Source organism: Ostrea edulis, chromosome 2 (assembly GCF_947568905.1).
Source record: "Ostrea edulis chromosome 2, xbOstEdul1.1, whole genome shotgun sequence".
NCBI classification, from domain to species: Eukaryota; Metazoa; Mollusca; class Bivalvia; order Ostreida; family Ostreidae; genus Ostrea; species Ostrea edulis.
Window position 1 is genome coordinate 100,796,872 of NC_079165.1, and position 24,131 is coordinate 100,821,002.

The 24,131-nt window shown below is 33.5% G+C and overlaps 1 protein-coding gene across 4 annotated transcripts in view; it reads right to left on the reverse strand.

The window, feature by feature from the left end:
* Positions 1-24,131, reverse strand: part of LOC125679262 (uncharacterized) — a 62,242-nt gene that overhangs the window by 27,783 nt on the left and 10,328 nt on the right. The window contains exons 1-8 of one of the 4 annotated variants that reach the window (XM_048918358.2): positions 19,432-19,801; positions 13,870-13,966; positions 8,136-8,306; positions 7,959-8,035; positions 6,581-6,683; positions 6,173-6,313; positions 4,631-4,792; positions 1,856-1,957 (exon numbers count right to left, since the gene is read on the reverse strand). In XM_048918358.2, the coding sequence (XP_048774315.2) occupies positions 1,856-1,957; positions 4,631-4,792; positions 6,173-6,313; positions 6,581-6,683; positions 7,959-8,035; positions 8,136-8,306; positions 13,870-13,936 (823 nt within the window). In that variant the 5' untranslated portion in view covers positions 13,937-13,966; positions 19,432-19,801. Of the gene's footprint in view, positions 1-1,855; positions 1,958-4,630; positions 4,793-6,172; positions 6,314-6,580; positions 6,684-7,958; positions 8,036-8,135; positions 8,307-13,869; positions 13,967-19,431; positions 19,802-24,131 lie in introns of those variants that run through there. The other 3 variants (XM_056155754.1, XM_048918357.2, XM_056155755.1) reach the window with 3 other exon arrangements.

Sequence of the window (24,131 nt, forward strand, 5' to 3'; positions counted from 1 at the left end):
CTTCAACAAAAATATAATTCGGAAATATTCGTATTTTGTGATCAGACAACGACTACTTTGTTATTTACCATTTGATTATATGCACAAGTTGCTCTTAGAAAGATGATTTGACAAAATCTAAGCTCTCTTTGATGATTAGTTCTTTCAATACTCAATGGATTTCCCTTGAGCGCAAGTTTTGCTCCTTTATTAGCTGACCCGTTTTTGTATTCTTATAAAACAGAAGATTTTCTCTTACTGTGACCTTAAACATTTAGATACATGGTCAACGTTTTATCAATTAACAAAACTCATTTTTATACATATGTCGATTCGATATATATCCCAGTGAATTCGAATAAAAGTGACCACAAAGTTTGCCATATTTTCTTTATATTTAGATAGTTGATTGAATATAGACGTTAACAGCAAACTAACAACCCAACAACTTCTTGACAAATGAAATGACTTTTCCATCGTCAGCTTCCCATATTTATGTAGCAATTTTTCGTTTTCACCTCCATATGGTGTTTATGTGTCTCAGTTAATTCGATATGCAAGAACATGTCCTGCACATGATCAATTTTTAAATAAAGACAGGCTACTGAAAAAAGAAATGGTGTTACAGGCGTTTAACGTCAGCATTTAACAAAATCTAAGGTCGTTAAATGATATAATTTGCAAGTACAACCTGTCATTACGTGGATTTTTGTCTGACGTGGTTCATACCAATTGTTCGACCGTTCTTTACACAATGATGTTTACTACGGATTACTCGTTTACCTGATCAAGATAGCGAGGGTTCAGGACGAGTATGACGGTTCAACGGAGATGCTTATTCCTACGAGTCACCTGATACCGCCTCTGGTGTGTCCAGGGGTCCGTGTTTACCTACACTTAATTTTGTATTCTTTATAGGATTTATGAGATTAATCACTGTTCGTTATCTTCTTGTTTTTTTTTTAAATCTTCACTTTTCATAAACAATGTGTATTTAAAAGTATCAGTCACAGTTCTATAGATAAAAAATAAATCGCATGCTGTATTCGATAGAGAAAAAAATCACAACATCTCACAGTTGAAGTTACTGGTTTTTGAAATGAAAACCTGTCAAAAGGGCAATGATAAATACTTTGTGATGACATAATGCACAAACTACGATGAAAATTATGTCATAATCAGGGACCTTTACCCTTTATCGTGTTCGTTTTTTATGTCTAAAGGAGAAGATCAACTATGAAGGTTTTGAAAATCTACAGGGCCAAATAAGGCTATACGTGAACCCAGCCTTTTACCGTAATTTAAAAAAATCCTCTGCAAATCACCCAAAGCTATGTGCGTATCATAAGTATCATATAAGTATTTGTTTATGTTTATTTCTATGTCAGTTCGTCAGTGTAAAATGGATGTCCGCTTTACGGTAAACTGATAGTTCTACGATTTCAACCATGTTTCGACAACCGACCCGATACAAATTCACCATGATATTGAAAATATAAAACAAAAATTACTTCTTGTTATATATAATGTACATGTAATTCATGGACTTCAAACTTTTAAAACAAAATCAATGTATGATATATATACATATAGAATAGTGCTTGTTCCATCCATGGTACCAATGTAACATTACTCTATATTGCCCTCGGAGAACTCTATGCTTCACCATACCCTCATGTTCCAATACAAGAACAACGAGCATGCTTAGTGTATTTCTAGAGCATGCTTAGTGTATTTCTAGGGCGCAAAATCTTGCCACTTTTGATATGTTTTCACAGACATCAGCGCCAAATATTTCCGGTAGTCCGTGGTCGGACACCCCTGGTCGATTGGAAAGTCCGCGGAAGTGTAGACTTGATGCAATGTTAGCTCCTACCTGTGCAGTTCTCCGGTAAGATATGCGAACAATTCAGGGTATGCATGGTGGAGTTCTCTGTTAGTTGTGCACAGAGGAGGTCTGGGGAGTACTTGATGCAACCTGAAAGAAATGATGAAAACTTTCTCTAGCTGTTCGAATTGTCATTACCACTTATAACTTGGTAGAATATCTCCTTTGTAGCTGCAGGACTCTAGGTCTCGCACCTTATGTTCTCACTACTCTTGTGTTCAAACATTGATCAACGCCCCAGGCGAATTGAAAACTAACGAATTCAAATACATGTAATTTCGTTTTCGATGTAGCTATGTTAGTTTGCCGGTCAATTCGAACTCCACAGAGTTTTGTTTGTTAGGATGTTTGTATCAAAATTTTGAGATGACGGTGCAAACATACAGTGGTATAAGACCTCAAACATGCACAGAAAACTGCGCTGTAAATCAAAGGTTTTTAGAAGGGGTGGATCTGTAACTCTCTGATATATTCAAGTTGTTCTCCCAGAGAGCTACAGTTCTGCAGCTACATGTACCTTCATTGTTGTTAAATGTGACATTTCATTGGCATAAAAACACATTGTTTTCCTCCTGCAAAATTTATTTCTTACTAAATATAAAAATCGTGCAATTCTTTTTTCTTTCTTATCACGTTCCATATGAGAAAGAGAGGGATAGAGAGAGTTCTAATTTTGATGTAACAGATATCTTTATCTACAAAAGTATTCTGACAAAAATAACCTTTAGGGTAAGATTGATTCTTGATTACAATGTGGGGCTTTCAGCGTTAGGGAGATTTATGAGATTGATCACTGTTCGTTATCTTCACCTTACATTTTGAACCCATTCTTTGATGCACTGAGTGAGATATATCAAATAAATTAATAAAAAGAATGAGTATTTTTTGCAATAAACAATATACATGTATATCTATAAAATAGTTGTAAACCTGAAGGATTTAAATACTAGTTAAGCATATTTGTTTTACCTAGAATATATCCACGAACTGATAGGAATACATTTTAGGGATAAAGATTTTTAGTTTTAAACACATATTTGTTAGTCAGGAAGATTGATTTAAAAGAAGTTGGAAAAAGAAATCAAAATCTGGATTTTCTCCCGTAAATTGCATCATTGATCACTCACATGAGTGAAATTTATCAAATATAAATATCTTACAGAAAGCAATACCCGTATCGTGTACAGAAACTGGCAATGAAGTTCCACTGACAAGCACTAACAATCATATCCTACCTCTTCAAAATAGTTGTTGGGTTCCAAGAACAAGATGTAGCAAATATATTGTTTTTGTATATGATTCGGCATATATTGCAATTTAAAATTTCAATTTAGATGCAGGGGTCCGAATATGACCAAAATAGTCACATTTCCATGCATTCTTATCATTCAAACGCCCTCTACAAGTACATTTCTTAGACACTTAAATTTTGGTCTCTTGTTTAGAAAAATGTAAACGATAAAAGAAGCAATCATTTTTTCCTTTCTCGGAGAAATAAATGAAAAAAAAGCTTTTGATTTATTGAATTACTTTTATTCGGAGTACTTACAATTCCCCAGTAAACCCTTAAAATTTGCCTCATTTGATTAATTTCACCTTATTAAAAATGATAGAAAATAGTAAAAATGACTACATAGGAGACATATTTCGAGTCCTTTAAAATCTGTAAAATTGAGTAGTTTTCGTGGGCTTCGCCCCCAAGGCCCCCACCACTGGCGGCCCCCAGATCCCTGCCTCATAAAGTTACCCCCCCCCCCCTTTAACCACAAATCCTGGATCCACCACTGTTATGTCCCTTGGCTGTCATCTTTTGATAAAAACCCCTAGAATTCTCATAGCAACCTTTGTAACTACCTCTTTTATAATTTTGCCATTTTGGTTTGCTTTTGCTTTTGGTTTTAACATATTTTTGTCTAGAAAGACCTCTCCTATGTGACAATTAATAACACAAAATATGTACAACAGAATCAAAGGTCAATAAGATGTTCTTAAAGCAGTCAAATTATGTCATGAGATTTGCATATACAAAATTACAAAGTACAACTGGACAAGTTTATCGTTATTTTTCTTCATTGTAATGAACAAATTATTTCATGCTACTGTTTTTAATATTGAGTGCATTCAATTTAGTGTTTATAAGCAAAATCTACGCTAAAACGTTTGCGTTTATTCATGAAAGTTTCGCGTTATAACGCGAAAATTAAAAAAAAAAAAAAAATGAGCTACGAAAATGAGCTCAATGGGCTTTCGTATAATATCTAGTTTTGTATCTTGAATATCTTTTTTCTTTATTTCCTTTTCAATATATTTTTTTTTCAAATACAATTTACCTACACACAATTCACACTTCCTGGTTAAACTAATTTATCATTTCCGGATACAGAGTAGTAGAAAGAACAAAACTATATATCTTTTTGCCTGTCACCGTTTAATTCTGTGGTTTTAAAATCTGCTTTTATGTTAAACTGTTGAGAGTTACAAAAAGTTGTAATCCTCCTTTTACACAAGTTATGCAAATACTCAGACTAACATTCTATTCTTGGTCCATTTACATAATTTTCATAGCAACACCAAATATTGATCAGGAAAGCTGTCACAATGGCGGATTTAGAAGTATGAATCGCTGTGTGAGTAAATATTCTTATCTAAGTAATAATGGACATTAAAAACATCAATCATGTCATCTCTTGCTCTGAAATTTAATCAGAGAGGTTAGTGGATAAATTCTGTTGGTTTCATACAAATGAATTCTTTCCAGTTTACCTTCTTGCTGACTCTGAATCGGACGAAGGTAAAGGTTAAGCCAGACCCCCGTAACATTCAAGGCATTTAGTTGTTCTCGTTTAGTGCTGGGCATGCTCTTATTTTGACAAGTAACAATGCCTTCCAACCACGTTACATTTTCTTCTATAATATGTTTTCCTTCTGCAGCAAAGAAAAATCAACAATAATTTTCATAGTTGAATAACAGAAGAAATAGTTTAGGAGTCTAGTATTGTCAGAGGTTGACATATTACTTGCACTGATATAGTCCGATTTAATGACACCGGCTACAAAGAAACAGAATGAACACGGAAGCTAAAATCAAATCATATCTGTATAAGTAAGAGTACAATGTACCGTATGGAATTTAAAGATTTCTGAAATGAATCCAAAGCAGTAGGAGAGATTTAAATAGAGTTTATATTAATTATAGGAGGATTAATATATTTCAACTTGACAAGTCCCTTAATTCATAGGAAATTTATCCTTATATTCCAAAGTCCCTTATTTCATAGGAATATATATATATATATATATATATATATATATATATATATATATATAATCCAAATAGAAAAAGTTGATATCACACAGTCAAAATAATTCAATAAAAAAGCAGGAAAATATACAGTTCCAAAATATATTTAAATCACTAGCGCTTTCTGGATTTTAACATCCACCCTCAGGTGAATACAAATTAATAATCTATAATATATATATATATATATATATATAAAGCACAGAAAATTTCACTTTTTTATGTGGATACCCACTTCCGCCCCTACCCGGGGTTGAACTCACGACCTGCGGAACCAAATCTCCTAGCAGCATGTAACCAGCGCGTTAGACCGATCGACCATCTAGGAAAGTCTTGCCTAGATGGTCGAGCGGTCTAACGCGCTGGTTACATGCTGCTAGGAGATTTGGTTCCGCAGGTCGTGAGTTCAACCCCGGGTAGGGACGGAAGTGGGTATCCACATAAAAAAGTGAAATTTTCTGTGCTTTATATTAATTATTTCTTCACTTAGGGCAGTTATGTTCATTTAAGAGTTCATTGCTATTTCTGTGCTTTATATATATATATATATATATATATATATATATACACATGTATATATATATATATATATATATATATATAATCCAAATAGAAAGAGTTGATATCACAGTCAAAATAATTCAATAAAAAAATCAGGAAAATATACAGTTCCAAAATATATTTATATATATTTTGGAACTGTATATTTTCCTGATTTTTTTTATTGAATTATATATATATATATATATATATATATATATATATATACATGTATATGTGACATATGTAAGTTTGTAGTTTATGGATTTGTTGTGTAAATTGATATGTTCCATTAATCCAATTGTATATTCAGTTTCCCATTTGTATACATACATGTATATTCATTAAATACTGTTTAAAGGTACAAATAAAGCCATGAAAGAAATGGCGAATTCTTTAAGTGATTTTGTTCTAACGGAATACTTTGTGTTGAAGAAATATATATATATATATACACGACACACCTAAGCTCTGGCAGACGACTGGCTTTCTAGATGTGCAGTTGTCGATATCTAAATATCTATCAGCAGATAAAAACACACATCCGCCCAGCCATAGTCCACTTCTGTTATTAACAACTAAGGGCACAGGCCCATTTTCCAGCCCTGTAATATAGCATAATCAAATGTTTCTATAACTATAAATGTTTTAGCAGTAAATATCACGTTTAAGAACTATATTTTAAATGTCGAGAATCTATACTTTCATTTCATTATTAAGATTTACGAGACTTTATTAAACGTCCAAAAAACGCTGATTCGCGCTACTTATATCAATCTTGTTATAAAGGTTTATTTCCCTATACAAGAGTACGACTTGGAGTAAATACTTGTGGTGATAAATTAGTCTAGGTTGATCTTGTGTATTGATACCTAGTGTCAAATTTAAACTCTCGTGCTTGGCGCTGGTAATATTACAGTACTCCGTGTTCACCCTACTAGGTGGCGAGGACCTACTACCTCCCTGGGTTTGAACCTGTCAAACAAGAATGGATTAATTCATGGGTGCGACGATAATGTTAAATGTTGTTAAATGAAAATGCTTGAATGATAAAACGATATTTGCAGCTAATGTGATTTTACACGACAGTGGTTACTATAGAAATTAATGCACTACTCATCAGGACTTGTCGACTTCCGCATGTCAGATTTGTTAGTCATGTTTTTCTTTACAAATGTGGTTTAAACAGAATATTGTGCTTTAGCGTTCTGTGTACTTTAAATCGTAATTACCATTAAGTATGTAAGTATTCTTGAATTTAAGCACGTGCATGTCACAGCGACATAATTAGCATATTATCCGTTCTACACACCATCAGGGTACACGTGATTACGCAAATTACTCAAATTTACATGCATTTTGAAATAGATAACAGCAGACTGAAGATAACGTATCACTGAAGTTTTCTTCACCTACAGATTATTTATTACAAGTTTATCGGTGACTTAAAGTTCATCTTTACAAAGTTTAGATTTTCCATGTTTAGTATTTCCGTACCCAAGTAAAATTGCACGTGTTCTTAATAAACCAAAACGACATGTCCACCACTTTTAAGAAATTATATGGAAAACTAAGTTAGAATACATAGGGTATAGAAACTCGTGTCCAATCTTGGAAGAGCTTTTCCCAACATATATATTAAGGTATTCAATGTATAATGACCATATTTCATATCTAATAAATGGATGGTGGAATTTTTGTAATCATGGTATCATTTTGAAGGGTGCATCAAATAAAAATAATCCACCATAGGAACTTTCAAAATTTTGTTTACTGCTTGATTTATTTCACCTAGAATTTAACATTGAAATATATGGGAAAAGCATGTTTTATTACAAAATTTTAAAAAGAAATTATATTTTCATACAAATCTCTTGGTAGAAAGTTACAAACACTTTCTCTTAATGAAAATATAAAATAAAATTAATCATTGACCACACACATTTTTAGAAAATTAGATTTTTCTTATTTTTACAAAGGGAAGACAACTCTTCCAAACAGTTTTAAGTGCAAAAGGGTCAGCTTCTAATCATTTACCAGTCATGTGAATTTCATCTGCTTCACTTTCATCATTATTTAACAATAAACATTTATGTTGATCTAAATCCTTCAAAATTGTTTATTATCCTTTCATATACATGGAATACCTTAAGTGTGACTTTGAAACACAGTACTGATTCAGACTTGAGAACAGTAGACAGTAACTTCTTTGCTAATTCAATCAATTGATTCATACATACGAGACCTTACCGTGAGATCCTCCAGGCATGCTAAACAGGAGGTAGCAAAGTTCCGGGGATCAATATTTGAGCTGTTTTCTACTGAGACTGGAGAATATAAAGAACGAAAGAGAAGATGAAATATCACTAATAAAAAAGTATATTGTAGATAAAAATGTAAAAATGTAGAGGTTAATTAAAATCTCACCTGATGCTGAGAGAAATGGAGATTCGATCAGACTTTGTCCCACAAAAAGATTACTTATGTTGAGAGAGTCTTTATTACAGCACATATACTCAGTCTTAGTCCACAAAGTGTTATTTACAATATACCCGTCCTTTTGCAATGTGTCAATACCATTCGCTGAAATGAATAAACCTGTAACAGAAATCACATGATTACTAATGAGACATATATAATAATATGGGTTATCTTCCAACAAATTATGCTCCTTTATAAGGTGACCCCTTTTTAGTATTCTTATGAAGCAGAATCTATTCAAAAAAATCTATATGAGAAGAAGAAAAGTTAGCTTTAATGGCCTTCAACTAGACAGATAGATACATCAACGTCATTATATGATACATTCTAATGAACGGAAAATAAAAGACACCACAGAGTCTTTTAGATTTGCTTCATATTTAGATATTTTTTTGAACATGGACATTATCAGCACACTAACAACTCAACTGTATGACAAACAGGATGACTTCAGCTTCTCCATCGTCAACTTCCCATATCTATGTAGCAACATTCCATTATCACCTGCATATTGTGTTTATATTTCTAATTGATTCGTTTCGTAAGAACATAGTTCTGCATATGATCAATTTTTAAACCGAGGCAAGCTACCGAAAAATAAAATTAATTACAAATACAACCTGTTATTACGTCGATTACTGTCTGACGTGTTTCATACCAATTATTAAGCATACCGATTATTCCGTTTACCTTTTATAAATATTTTTATCCCGATTATTTAGTCATTGATGGATCACATCTAGGTACTTGAATTGTTTCACCCCTATATCATTAATTTGGTTGAAAATAAAGAAAAATTACAGTTTTGCACAAAGTTGAATGTTACTTTAACGATTGAATTACATTTCGTAAAAAAGTCAAGTAGCCGATGGTTTTCATAAGATTTGAGAAAGTGGGAGCATTATAAAATACACCGTTCTGTGAAATTTTGTAGACAGTAAATATAGACACAACCCAAATAAAGTTATACAGTTTTTGAACTAATGTTCAAATCCTATAGGAAATATTAGTATGTCCTCATCTAAAAACTTAATCTTTGAGTGCATATACATGTATGAACACCCTCTCTTTAGTTGTTGTTCCATCCAATATCTTGACCTCTGACCTTTACAGTATATATTTGTAATTTCTTTAATTGTACCTTATATTACATTGTGAGCATTGTTTGAATGAATAAATTGAACTTGAATTTGAGAGGACATTTTAATCCCATCTCATACTTTTTAATATTGGGGAAATGAAAAAAAACCACCATTCCAAATGTTTATTTTGATTGTATTTTACTGCTGACCATAATACGAAAATAGCGAAATAGCTATGATATAGCTAAATAGCTGATGTAGCGAAAACTGCTCTAAGTACATGTAGAAATGTTACTATTCCTCTAATCATCTATAAAACCACAACACTGATTCATTTTAGTAGCGCTGTAGAAATCCATACGTTACTCTAGTGTTTTCGAATATCTTCATTGTTTTGGTTTTCAAATGTCTTTCTTCTCTTGAAAGCTATTATTTAATCCGGGAATACAACCTTGACTTTTTACATGTAAACAAATTAATAATAATAACAACGATAATAAAATAATGAATAATAATAATAAAAACAACAAATTGATAATAATAATGATAATAAAGCAAACAAACAAACAAAAATAAATAATAAAAAAAACCCCGAAAGGATATGACTATCAAAGGCCGTTCATACAAGTAGTTACAAAACTTCACATTTTCACCAACAATTCACCGTTGTAGGTGGGATGATGAGTACTACCATGTAGCTATTCAACATTTTATTCCACGTGTGGTGTATGGTTTAGTATTGAACAAATCCGACATCGACGTTGAATTGCTAACTTAATCGTCTGAGATAAAACAAGCCAAAGGTGTTCCAAAATCCATACGCCCCCCCCCAAAGGTCTAGACAGAGCCCGTTTTCAGAAAATCAGACGCAAAGGAAAGAGCTTTGTTGCTTTAGCAACGGAAGTGTATTGGGACTGAATCTTATCTGCATTTGATTTTAAAGAAAACAAAGAATATCAATTGTACATTATATGTCTATAAATTATTGAAATTGTAAATCAACATGTGTTGTCATTTCACGGATCCCCCACGTAATATAGGAGTGATATATACACCTTTCACAATCACATACATGTAGTTTGAAAAAATATTACTCAGGTATGTGGGAAAATCAACATATAGTCCTCGTGAGTGTGAATATCAACGTCCATTTAAAGATGGATTTTTGAAGCCGTATCACTCTTCTTAACCTACAGTTGTAACATTGAACGCTATAATGGAGTCTGGGGAACTTGACTTACTGGGGTGAATTAATGGCGCAGTAAAATATCACTTTATTCTCTCATTTGAAAAAATTATAAGTACCGACGTTTGTCTACTTTAGGACTAAATCAAAACAAGAAAAGGTTTTACAAAACTATTGGAATAAATCGTAACTGACAAAAGTATCATGGTAGAGTAAATTTGCATGGTGTCTTCCTATCCCTCTTGGGGCCATTTGAAATGCCCCACTCCCAATTATAATCCTAAATGAAACAAGAGGCCAATAAGCCACTTCGCTTACTTGAATCTTTATTCCCATGAAAAAATGATTCTATATTATTGCCCCAACTTAACCCCAAAAGGTCACAACATAACCGCACGTAAATTCACACTACATGAAGATACCTCAACACCAATATAATTAACATGGACTTTGCTGTTCTAGAGAAGAGTTTCCTGTGTACATGCATTATGTTAAATTTGATCCAATCTAACCCCAGGGTTGATAATATGATTTAAAAAAAAAACTTGAATCCACACAACCCAGGAACGTTTGCATTTTGATATGATTTAATCTGGCTCTGCTACTTTGGGACAAAATTTGGTTTAATTAACTTCCTGTATATATTACCATATAAAACTTTGCACTGTTGTGGCCCCCACCCCTACCCCCTGGTCCACGAATTGTACAAACTTGAATTTGAGCTACGCACAGATGCTTGCACATTTATTGAGATGGAAATCTTAAAAATATATATTCCTTTATATTCCTATGTAAGAATACGATTCTCTACACCAACCTACCCCAGAGGTCATCATTTGTAAGAATACGATCTTCTACACCAACCTACCCCAGGGGTCATCATTTGTAAGAATAAGATCCTCTACACCAACCTACCATAGAGGTAATCATTTGTAAGAATACGATCTTCTACACCAACCTACCCCAGAGGTCATCATTTGTAAGAATAAGATCCTCTACACCAACCTACCATAGAGGTCATCATTTGTAAGAATACGATCCTCTACACCAACCTACCCCAGGGGTCATCATTTGTAAGAATACGATCCTCTACACCAACCTACCCCAGGGGTCATCATTTGTAAGAATACGATCCTCTACACCAACCTACCCCAGGGGTCATCATTTTAAAATTCTTGAATCTGCACTGCCTGCTGTTCTTGAAAAGATTTTTAGAATTTCATATATATCTGCATGTAAAACTCTGTCGTAATATTGTGGCTCCACCCTAATTCCGGAGCCACATTTTAGATGACAAAGATAAGAACGTTTAAATGAATGGTTACATGAAATAGTAGATAATTGCGCATATAATGAAACCATATCAAACCCACAACCTTAGTAACTGAGTTTATATCAATCTAAACTTGTTTCCTGTTACAATCTGGAGAGTACTCCACATCAGTTCCCTGTTTGGATTCACTACTGCTTTTGTGTTTACGATAATAAGTTTCATCCTTGTTTTCAACTCCCCCCCCCCCCCCCCCCCCCCCCCCCCCCCGAGCCATCTGAAGATTAAAGCGTATCCTATCGTAGTAAACACGCCATTTCCTTTGTTACTCTAATAGCCTTTATGATAACGTGTCCTACAATTTCGATACATACAGTGTACCATGAATAAATATGGGGGATGGGAGTCCTTTCCAAACCTCTTCTAATAATAACAAATGTGATAAAAAGTGTTTTGTTATTATTACACGAAGTTTTATCTTGTTAAACAGGATACGCAGGAGCTTGTTCACATGAGACGGGTTACAGACAAACAAGTTGATGGTGCAGGGATTTCAACAGTCTCGTTTAAAGTCAGCATTTCTCAACTTTTATGGTCGTCATAACAATCTAGTTTGCCAATACAATCTGTCATTGAATCAAATGCTGTCCGACTTGTTTCACATCGATTGTTTAAAGGCCGTTCTTGGCACACTGATTTTGACTACGAATAACTCCGTTTACCTGATCAAGATATAGGACTCATGGTGGGTGTAACCGGTCGACAGGGAATGCTTACTCATCCTAGGCGCCTGATCCCACCTCTGGTGTATCCAGGGGTCCGTGTTTACCCATCTCTCTATTTTGTATTGCTTGTAGGAGTTATGATATCGATCACTGTTCGTTATCTATACCTTTCATAGGACTGATATATGCTGATAATGCATGATATTATTCATGACTTTCCAAGATATCAAATAAAATGCGTTTTCTAATCAATCAAGAAAATCAATCACCCCCCCCCCCCACGTCTTTCTTGAAAGCTTTTGAAGTGCTTCATGATTCATACATGTATTTTCTACAATAAATCCAACTTTAAAGTACGTAGTAACTGCAATCTGCAATCATTAGTTCCGTGGGGACCCGGGTTAGAATAGGTCCTCAGTACCCCTTGCTTGTCGTAAGAGGCGACTAAATGGGGCGGTCCTTCGGATGAGACGGCAAATACCAAGGCACGATAAAGACCCCTTCCTGCTCAAAGGCCGTAAGTGCCGATCATAGGTCTAAATTTTACAGCCCTTCGCCGGCAATTGTGACATCTCCATGTGAGTGAAATATTCTGGAGAGGGACGTTAAGCAGTATAAAATCAATCAACTTTTTTGAAACTCGGCAATGAACTCTTATCATGTTTGGACTTTGATCATTTTCCATATCTCCTTTTCGAAATACGATACCCTCAAGTTCCCCGGACATATCACTTTCTTGAATATTCATATTTTCCTTATTGATGATATTATCAATGTGGGAAGTTATAAGGCTACAATGGCCAAGTATATGTATGCTTTCATTTCCACATTTTGTATTTTTTTTCAGGTAGCTCACCCTCAAGTGACTTATCAATATTAATGGTTCAAAGCAGAAAACGGTATTGATTTTCATTTACTATGGTTTAATTCAATCAATAATCAAAGAAAATAACACATGTTAGAGACACATAATCAAAAATGTAAGCCAACTTAAGAAAATCGTCATTAAACAGCACAACAAAAATACACAAAAACTGGTTAAAATAACAAAATGTTAATTTCAACAGGTAAAAAAAGAACTGCTAATTAATTAATAAATATGTATAAATCAATACGTGGATATCAGGGATGTTTTGTTTAATAGACATTCAGTGCAGAGAATACCAGCATACAAGTTATTGAACTTGACAACAGTTAATTGACTATAGAAAATTTAAACTTTTTCAGTGTCAGATAGTTTACCAGGTTTTTTTTTTATTTTTTATTATGCCCATTGAATAAAATTCCTTCAAAAGATACATTTCCATTATGAACTAATCACAAAGTGTGATTCAATACACATTTTGCAAAAACCTATGATTCATATGAGAGTGGAGCAATCTTAAATATTTCTGTACTGTAAGTGTTTCATAATTACCTAAAATGAGAAAGAGCCACATCCCGCCGTGCCTAATAAATAAATCTGGATGCGATGAAGCTTCCATTCTTCTTCAAGTCACTTTATTTTCCAAGTACTGAAAATTATAGATGAAATATATACTGTAAAAAGTATAGATGTAGTAAAAAAACAACAATACCAACTACCCCCCCCCCCCAAACCGCTACAAAACATAACTAGTGACCCAAATTGTTCGCGAACAATTAGAGGGCTTTCCACCTACCATGTTTTTAAAAAGAATTTAAGAATATTTAAGATAATGTAAGAAACTCAAAAAGACCTTAAAAATGAAAAAAAAAATCATCGTTAATTTTCACGATGACCTTGGCCTTTCACCTTGACCCCATTTTGAAGGTCAAAGGTCATCGATCTTCATGCAAGTGATCCTATGTCTATATTAATGTAAAAACTAAAAGCTTAAATAATATTAATCAAGACATTCAGGGACAATAACTATGCTTAGGGATTTTCTGTTCCATTCGGTTAGCTTCTCAATGCTAAAAATACTATGAAAGACCTTGAAAATGAAAAAAAAAATTAATGACCTTGACCATGATATCATTTTGAAGGTCAAAGGTCGTCGGTCTTATTGCAAGTGGTCCCATGTCTCCATCTATATTAATATAAAAGTTATCGGCTTAGATAAAGATATTGGAGAATGTCAGGGGCAATAACTATGCTTAAGGGTTTTCGTATCCCTTCCATTAATTTCTCTATACAAGAGGATTTTACTGTGAATTCATTAGCGAAGGTTTCGTGTCTCTACGACTTTCCGTTAAGTAGGAGTAGCGATAACAAGGTTTTCAACGCGAGTCTCCGAAATTCACAGAAGGGTCAAAGTTTAAAGTTATAATGCATACTATCGGAACCAATCAAGAAGTCAATACTTACCCATATAATATTTCAACGCTATCTTAAGCAGGAAAGATAGCATAAAAATGCTATTTTTTCCTCTTTTCTGATGACCTTTGACCTTGACCTAATTTTCAAGGTCAACGATCCTTTTCCAGTTTGTCCCATGTCTCTACGACAAAACCGTTCTCAAGTTCGACATGTTTTACGAATAAATCGTAAAACATAAGATGCATTAACTCCCTTTAGGGGACACCGAATTCCTTCATTTAAATTTCTTCGATTCTACTAATTACCCTCTATGCTTTAGCAAAGGTTTCATCCTCCTATCATTTACGGTTAAAAAGATAACAATGATTTTTGCGAAAGGTCCAATAACTCCGTAAGGGGTCAAAGTTCAATTACGCAGGGTGAAATGTATTCGTTTCTCAAGAAGTACTATATGATGGACTATAAAGTTTTTCGATAAGTCTTAAGATGAATTTTTTTTGACGGCAGGAAAATAATAATAAACAGAACAATATCAAATGGACTTTCCACAGAAAGTTGGAAAGCCATAACTATCATACCGGAACTACTTTTGAGTTTCCTTCACTTTGGGGCATGTTTCAAAAACCGCATAGTATTTTGACACTGCATCCGTAGGTTTCAGATTAGCAGTAAGGGAGTATTATTCTAACCCTGTCACGTAAAATACGCGAGTTTATTCGTGAACTAATAATCTCATTTGAATTTAATTAAAACCAGACCTTTGATCGATTCCGATATTAGCGACATAATTATATATATATATATATATATATATATATATATATATCAGCTCTCACCACTATGAGTGGTATGTTTTTATATGTGGCTTCTTTTAAAATTTGGTACTTGAAAAAAAATAATACGTTACACGCTTGCATGCTACGAAAATACGTGCAAAACAGGAGTTCATCCTAACATTTCTATGTTGTTAGTCTTTTTCATATTTGCACATCCTAGAAAAATAAAATAAACATTGAAGGCATGTTTGAGGCGTTACAAAATCAATATGTCAATAATACAGATTGTTCTGAATGAAGGGTGTGAGGGTGATATTAAAAGCCACTATCACGTACTATATACAAGTACAAGTGTACGTGAGAAGATTACTGGCAACTTTTCAATCACAGACTTTGTTTGAAACTTAGTCATCAAGCAAATAGATTTTCTTCGTTTTTTCTTGCCATATGATGCACTAGAGAAATAGTGGTAGAGAAAATACTAAAACTATCAAGATCCCCTCTAGTTTAGCAAAAACTCAGGAGTTATAAAATTTTCACACAATGTTTTCTTAAACTTCTAAAACATTTTACTTTGATATTTGAATATGGTTAATTGAAGTATAAAAAAAGAATGAGAGAAAAAGAAAACAAAATACTGTTAGCACATACGTGTGGTTGTGTTATTGCATCGAAACAGAAAGTGCGATTTTTGAACTTACTTTTCATATTCAATATCTCCTATTCTATTTGTTTTTGTTTAGATGTGGCAAAATCTAAATCATTTAGAAACAACCTCGAGCTCATGATATATCTTGAAAATATGATCACAGAGGGTGGTTTTTGGTCATTTTTATGACGCCATTTGGTATCGAAAAGGTGGTGTTTTGGAGGATCATTTCTAAGACATCGTATTCTTGGTACCAAAAAGTTTTGGCCATTTTAAAGACACGTTGTTTTGTGCCTTTTGGATTAATTTCATTTGAGGGTGTACTCTTTAGATATTTTCATTATATGGTTCTTATACACATGATTTAACCTGACTATTCTTGGAGTTTCTAATAGTCACTGTAGATCCTTTTTGGGTAATATAACTAGTTATATGCAAAATAGCATTTCCGCTGTCAAATAATATTAAAAAAAACAGCGTGTAAGAAAACACACCGCTTATAGTGGTTATTCGATGAAATACTGCTGTAATTTAAGATTACATTCATTCCCGCCATGTTATGTAGCATTTTCTAATATATCGTGTCTTTCGTATATCATCGATGGATAGGAGATAAGATATGCCCTAGATAGAAAGATAATTCGTTTTCTGAAATAGGAAATACTCTAGTCCTTTTTAAGCTCTGTCTTTCCAGGGGTCCTGTTCAGTCTGCCCTCAATATTGTATTCTTTGATATTACAGGATTTATGAGATTGATTGCTGTCTATTATCTTCACCTTTTACATCTACATTGTAATTCTAAGAGAGTAATATTAAATCAAGTATTGCAAGCAGTTTACCGCTTATCACCATTATGAAAACGGTAAAAAGATATAACCTGCTCACTAAACAGAAATAACAATATTATTGTATTTAAACAAGTTCCTTTGCCGAGCGCTCGGCAAGCCACGAGTGTTTCGGATAAATGACCTTCAAACGGAAGTTTGTTAGCACTATTAAGAACCCTCACTGTTACCGGCTTCACGGGTCAAACTTTGTGGAACTTCACTAGATAGTGATGTCTCTGTATGAAGTTCACTAGATAGTGACGTCTCTGTATGAAGTTCATTACCTAGTGACGTCTCTGTATGAAGTTCACTAGCTAGTGACGTCTCTGTATGAAGTTCACTAGTTAGTGACGTCTCTGTATGAAGTTCACTAGCTAGTGACGTCTCTGTATGCAGTTCACTAGCTAGTGACATCTCTGTATGAACTTCACTAGTTAGTGACGTCTCTGTATGGACTTCACTAGATAGTGACGTCTCTGTATGAAGTTCATTAGCTAGTGACGTCTCTGTATGAAGTTCACTAGCTAGTGACGTCTCTGTATGAAGTTCACTAGCTAGTGACGTCTCTGTATGAAGTTCACTAGCTAGTGACGTCTCTGTATGAAGTTCACTAGCTAGTGACGTCTCTGTATTAACCACTATGTTAGTAATGAAGTTTTATTTCTAGAATGTCTCAAACAGCGTTTAAGGTGGGTCCTTAGTCCTGGATTTTTGGGATTTAGGTAGCATTTTTTTGTTTGGAATCAATAGATTAACATTCAGAGTAATGAGAAAAGGCAAATTAGTTAAGGATTTCCAGATTTATTTTCATTACAGACACTACTGAAGTAATGTACCCCTATGTACATGTAGATTTTTATGAAATTCATTGGAAACAGTTATCTGTTGTTATTTTAAAATAAAAACAACAACAAAAATTTTAAATTGCATTTATTTATCAGGAAACATGTCAAGAACTAAAGCACATGTCATTTTCACTATGTTCATCAAGTTTTAGTATAATAAGTGCAAAATTATTGAATTAGCCTTACTCTCCAAAATGTTAAAAAACAAACAAATATGGACACAATTTCCTTATAGCATGGTTTACATATTATTTTTTCTGGTAATATTAGTAGATGTACATCTGTTATAGTTATTTATGAAAAAAATTCCATACCTTTCCTTAATAATTTCAAATCTATAGCTTCCAGAGTATGTATACCCCCATAAAAACCCTAAGTCTGGCACCATACAACTGAGCTATTCAAAACCACTCATGGATTAAAATTTTATGTAACTTCATGAAAAGACACAGATAATAATTCCTTATCACCTTGGTAAAATGTTTGTGAAAAATATAAGAAATCTATTGCATAATGGACTTGATTAATAATTTAATGAAAACAGAGTTATTGTCCTTGGATTCAATATTTTGAAACGCATCATTGACTATTCAAATATAACTAAGACTTTTGAAATATTTTATGGCTAACAAGATTTTTTACAATAACTATTGAAAAAGACTCCAACAAAATTTATGTTCCAGTCATTAAATTATGGACTTTGCACAATCTTATGACGTCACAGGAATGTGGAACTACGTTAACTTACAACTTCATGCAGTCACGAGATGAATTTTTTGATAATTCACCCAAATGTATTCTGTATAGACACCTTATTGATAATGTTACCATTCAATTTTACTTGACAAAATCTATTCCGGAAAATCTTATTAATCTTTTAGCAAAATTTAGATTGTCTGCTCACCAGCTTAGAATTGAACAAGGTAGATAAAATGGCACAGAAAGACAAGATCGATTGTGTGAATTTTGTAATTTGAACGAAGTTGAGGACGAATATCATTTTATTTTAATATGTCCTTTGTACAAAAACCTCAGATCTGCATATATAAAAAAGTATTATTGGTCGCATGCTTTTATGTTTAAACTGGTACAATTGATGTCAATTCATAATAGAAAACAAATCTGTAATCTGGGTAAATTTTTAAAAAGTACTTTACTCTTACGATCTAGCCAAACTATCGTCTAATGTATATGCTGGTTTTTGTTGGTTTCTTTATAATGTAAACTTGACTTATAACTTCCATCCTCTAATATTCACTCCACTTTTCATATTGTGTACATCTTTTTTGTTTATACTTTGTAATTGAATATGTATTATGCTGATGAGCCGTAGTACAATGAAGTTCATTAGCTTGTGACGCCTTTATATGAGAGACAATTCTGGAATTTTACGCGAAACAACAAAAAATAGACCACTACAGTCACCTTAATCTTATTTACCTATAATCGCTCTTCTGAGTAACCACTTTTAAGTAGAATTAATTCCAAATCACCTTAATGTCATTTCCCGTTTAAAACTTTTAAATATGTTCACGCATAATCATTTTACTAAAATCTCTATTATCTGAAATGGAAAAGTAGACTGGTATATGGAATCCTACCTTAATGTTCGACGAGACTAAATTGCACATGGTGCAGATACCTTATCACTAAGTTAGATTATCGATGGTGTAATGCTCCTTCACTTTTCCCTTGAATCGATTAAACACAGCAGATACGAAAATATATTACGTTAGTAGTTTTGCTTGTTGGTTTACTCCCTGCTTGAAAAAAGAAATATCACTCATATAGGAGCGTCACCACCAGGAGCTGAAGTACTAAAAACTGGACCTATGTATGTAGCGGCAGTGGGATAGTGGTGGTGACGGTTCTTTATCGTAAAAGACACGGGACCCCCCTTTGCAAGACCATATCTAAAAAACACACACGTGAATTTCGCATCTGATGCCGGACACTTATTGGAGAGAAGAAAAAAAAACCCCTCAGTGGTGTCTTTTATCTACATGGATTATGGTTTTTTTAAAAGCTGTATTTTTGTTACATTTGAATTCAACCTGTGATCAGACTACCACGTTGTTTCATAAATAAGTCGACTTTTTTTTTTTCCAACTGCATAATTCATTTAATACATCGATATTACCTGTATTTCTGTACTGTTTTCATAGAATTATCTAGGGTTAATCCATAGTAACTTTTACATAGTTAACAACACAAATATCTGCAGTTTCCGTTCTCGGTGTCTTAATTTTGTTCCTGGATAGTCATACATATCATATGACTGTAGGCTTAAAACCATCACACCCAAAGCTTTTGTTCCACTCTTACAAAGGTTAGTTTAAGGAAATCAAGTGCTAAACGTTGAGGTTGAAAGCTTTGAGTCGTCATATTAAAATGCAATTGTTGACCAGTTTTAAAATCATAAATGTCTAGATGTTTTGTTATAAATGCTTTAAATTTCATATTGATTAAAAGAGCATACATGAGTTCAGAGTGACTTTGCAAACAAAAATGTTTTTCAATGAAATATATAATATTATCGCAAAAGACACTGCGCTGTAGATTGATCCGTGTGGCTAACACATTATGCATTACACAAATAATGATATATCAATACATTATCTCTACATTTTTTAATCATATGAATTTATAGTTGTATTTACAATTATGTTTTCCTGAAGAAATACGTTTTAAAAGTGCATGTACATTGATGAAATACGTGCATGTACATTGATGTTCTTTATACTTGGGACCATAATGGCAATCTATTTGTCACAAGTTGAGCAACCTACAATATACACGTTGTTGATCATGTCAAGTTGTTCAGTTAATAGGTGAAAATGTAAAATAATTCTCAACAAAGCTTACCCCCTTCAAACTATTTTGTCAAATATATTTCAAGATGAACTTACCACTTACATACAGACTGTACACAAAATTTACGAGTTTTCGACCCCATTCACAACGCGGCCAAACATCATTTGGAAACGACCATTCCTACGCAGGATACAATCGTGCTTTTAACGCAGAGTACAACCAACCCCTATGGCAATTAACTATCGAGAGTGTAGCTGCAGAACTGTAGCTCTCTGAAAAAATATTTTGACGGAACAGAGAGCTACAGATCCACCCCTTATAAAAACCCTCGATTTACGGCGCACAAAAAGCTGCACACGGTTGAGGCCTTATATCGTTGTATTCTTGAGTTGCTGTCTCATAAATTTAATATCAAAACATTCTTAACATATTTTACTACTATACTTGTGTCCAAACATACCTTCAAATATTCATTAAAGCCCCATACGACCTCAAAACTCCCAGCTTCAAATGATTTCGTTTGTTGACGTAGCCATGTTAGGTAGCCGTCAAAATATGTTTTCAGAGAGCTACAGTTCTGCAGCTATCGAGTGTGTAGATGTCCATGAGGAGGGGTTAGAAAGTGGTCCATATTTTTCTTTACACAAATAATTCTTAAAAGATATATAGCCCATCAGGTGACGCAATGAATTCTGGTTTGAATGATATATAGCATTCGGTCAGATCCCCTACCACTTCCTCAAACACTTCAACACAATTAGAAAATTTCGTGCAAATTAGTCTCTTCATATTTTTAGAAAATATAAAAAACCATCTAAAATACAATTACATCTGTGAAAAGAAAACATCATTGCAAATATATACCATAAGTGTCAATTTTAAAAGACAATTTATTGATGATAATTAAAATATAATGCTGGTTACAACCAATCCAGCCCCACGCTGGTACATGGACACTGGGGTCGTGATTTTCAGTTTTGGTAGAGGGCTCAATGCCCATCATAATCATACAAACATTTTGCCTTTCTGATATCTAACAGTAAAGATGAAAAATTTCTAAGATATAATGTATTTCCATTATATGACCAACTTAGCCCCAGCCTAGTGTTCGAACGCAGGGGTCATGTATTTAACGGTTTTTGGTATAGGACTAATTGCTTACTATAATCATGCAAACAGTTAGACTGCTTGATGCTCTGGAGTAAGAAAGATGTTTTTTTAGATTGCGTTAATTATGATGGTTTTGATCCGATCCATCAGACCATAGGACAGACACCACGAAATTCACAGCTGTGTCCCCCCTCATCCATAGATGCTATCTACCAAAATTGATTAGAATTGGTTCAGCCGTTTAAATGAAGAACCTGAAAATGTGACCGACGGACGAAAACAGAAAGCATTGAGTTACCCGAGTGACTAGGTGACCTAAAAAGAATAAAAGTAAGCTATACAAAGTAACTGTAATTTATTTAATAACATTTGAAACGAAGTTTGTCCAGCAAAACATGACATTTACTTTCTTAAGCACGATTAGGTGTGCTGAAAATCCATGATCTTTATTCATTTACTACTAGGACCTTTTTCTTGAAACAACAATGTTGTTTAACTGATGGTGAATCGCAAATGGATTTAATTTTTTGAAATAAAATTTGTTTCGGTATTGGTGCTTAGAAAGGAAATAAAAATAAGTGAAGATAACGAACCGTAATCAGTCTCATAAATCCTATAAATAATACAAAATTAAGAGCAAAGAAAACACGCGTATATAATATCAAAAATCACCAAAAATTTCGACTATCTTCAGCACGAACTTACACTTGATTGGCTTCTCACCGTACACGTTGCAATAGGTAGAGTAAAATAGGCCATGAAAAACTATTTCTGAATAATTTCCTACAGAGTTAGCATCTTGCAGCATAAGCATTGCACGCATTTTATAGCGACAAAACGTTATCTTGCACTAAATTGTACCGAAAGTGTTTTAGTTAGCAACTAGCAATAATTCTTTTTCTGAATGGGATTTACTGGTAGGATTTAAGTAGGCACATAAAATATGAATTTTCTGTCTTGCATTTTACCTAGTAAGAAGTACTTCAGAATATACATCTAAGAGAAAAATGAAGAAAACTTTGAACTCATTTGACCTCGAATACCTATTTAAGGTCAAGACATATCATGACATAATCCTTTGAGACCCGATCTCGCTAAAATTCCGAAGAAAGTGGTGTGCTCAATCTTTAAATTTTTGCAAACGAATGTGTCATGTAGTTTCTAAAAAGCTTTAAAATGTGTTGGTAGAGAAAGTCTAAATAAAATAAAATCGAGAGATAATATCCTAGTTTCAGCGACATACCAGTGTCACTTCAAATGAGAGATGGTGCATGGGGATCCAAACATGTAGTCAATGTTAATCCTAATTCTACCCATTGTTACACATTCTAACTGACACTTTGTAGTGTGAAGTGACATTGATATCATTTAACGTAATGATGTTTATGAATATTCACTAATAAACTGTGAACTAATTTCCCTGTTTTTATTCTGAATCTTACTTTACACTCGTAAAACATCCCTTTCAACATTTTAGCAAGTTGACATTTTAAACAAGGGGTTTTATTAATTACAATAAGCCCCCTCCCCTCCGGCAGTTCTGTTAGAAGTCATACCTATACTATTAACCATAACTAAGGTCTCTATAGGTGTTTGATGTTGAGGTACCCTTTAGCTTGTACAAGTAGTGTTTTAACTCTGAATAATAAGGCACACGTATTTTCATATTGTTTTGAAAAACACCTGTTACGAAAACGAAAATCCTCCAAATATGTACATGTAGTTATTAGGGTGCATTCCTTTATGATTACAAGTAACACATGTTACTGAGGAGTGGGCACCGCAATCTTCCGGGTTCATAATGATTTGATTGCTGATACAGGTTATCCATCGTGACGAAAGGTGGAAGCAATGTTCTTGATAAAGGATAAGTTGGACAAAGGTTGTTATTTCTAATCGGTATATTAGAATACTGATTTATTAACATCATATTTTAGTTTGTCCACACTTACGTTTGTATAGAAATAGCTTTATTAATTTGGAAAACAGAGCAAATGTCAATATTATTAAATGCAAAAATCTGTTCCAATCTAAGAAATATTATTACTTTGAAGAAAATATGTTTTATCACTTATATCAACACTTTGATTACTTAACTTTCATGCACTAGTCCTCCAGAGTATGTACAATGCATCATGTACATGTTCCTTATGTACGGTATATGCATAGGTGTGCGTGTATATGTGTGTGTATGTATATGTTTTGTTTTTTCTTTCTTCTTTTTTTCCTTTTCCTTTTTGTTCTACTCTGGGTACTGACTTTGTGTATTGTATACTGCAGTATTTGTATTTCTCTATATCTTTTGTTCTACTCTGGGTACTGACTTTGTGTACTGTATACTGTAGTATTTGTATTTCTCTATACCTTTTGTTCTACT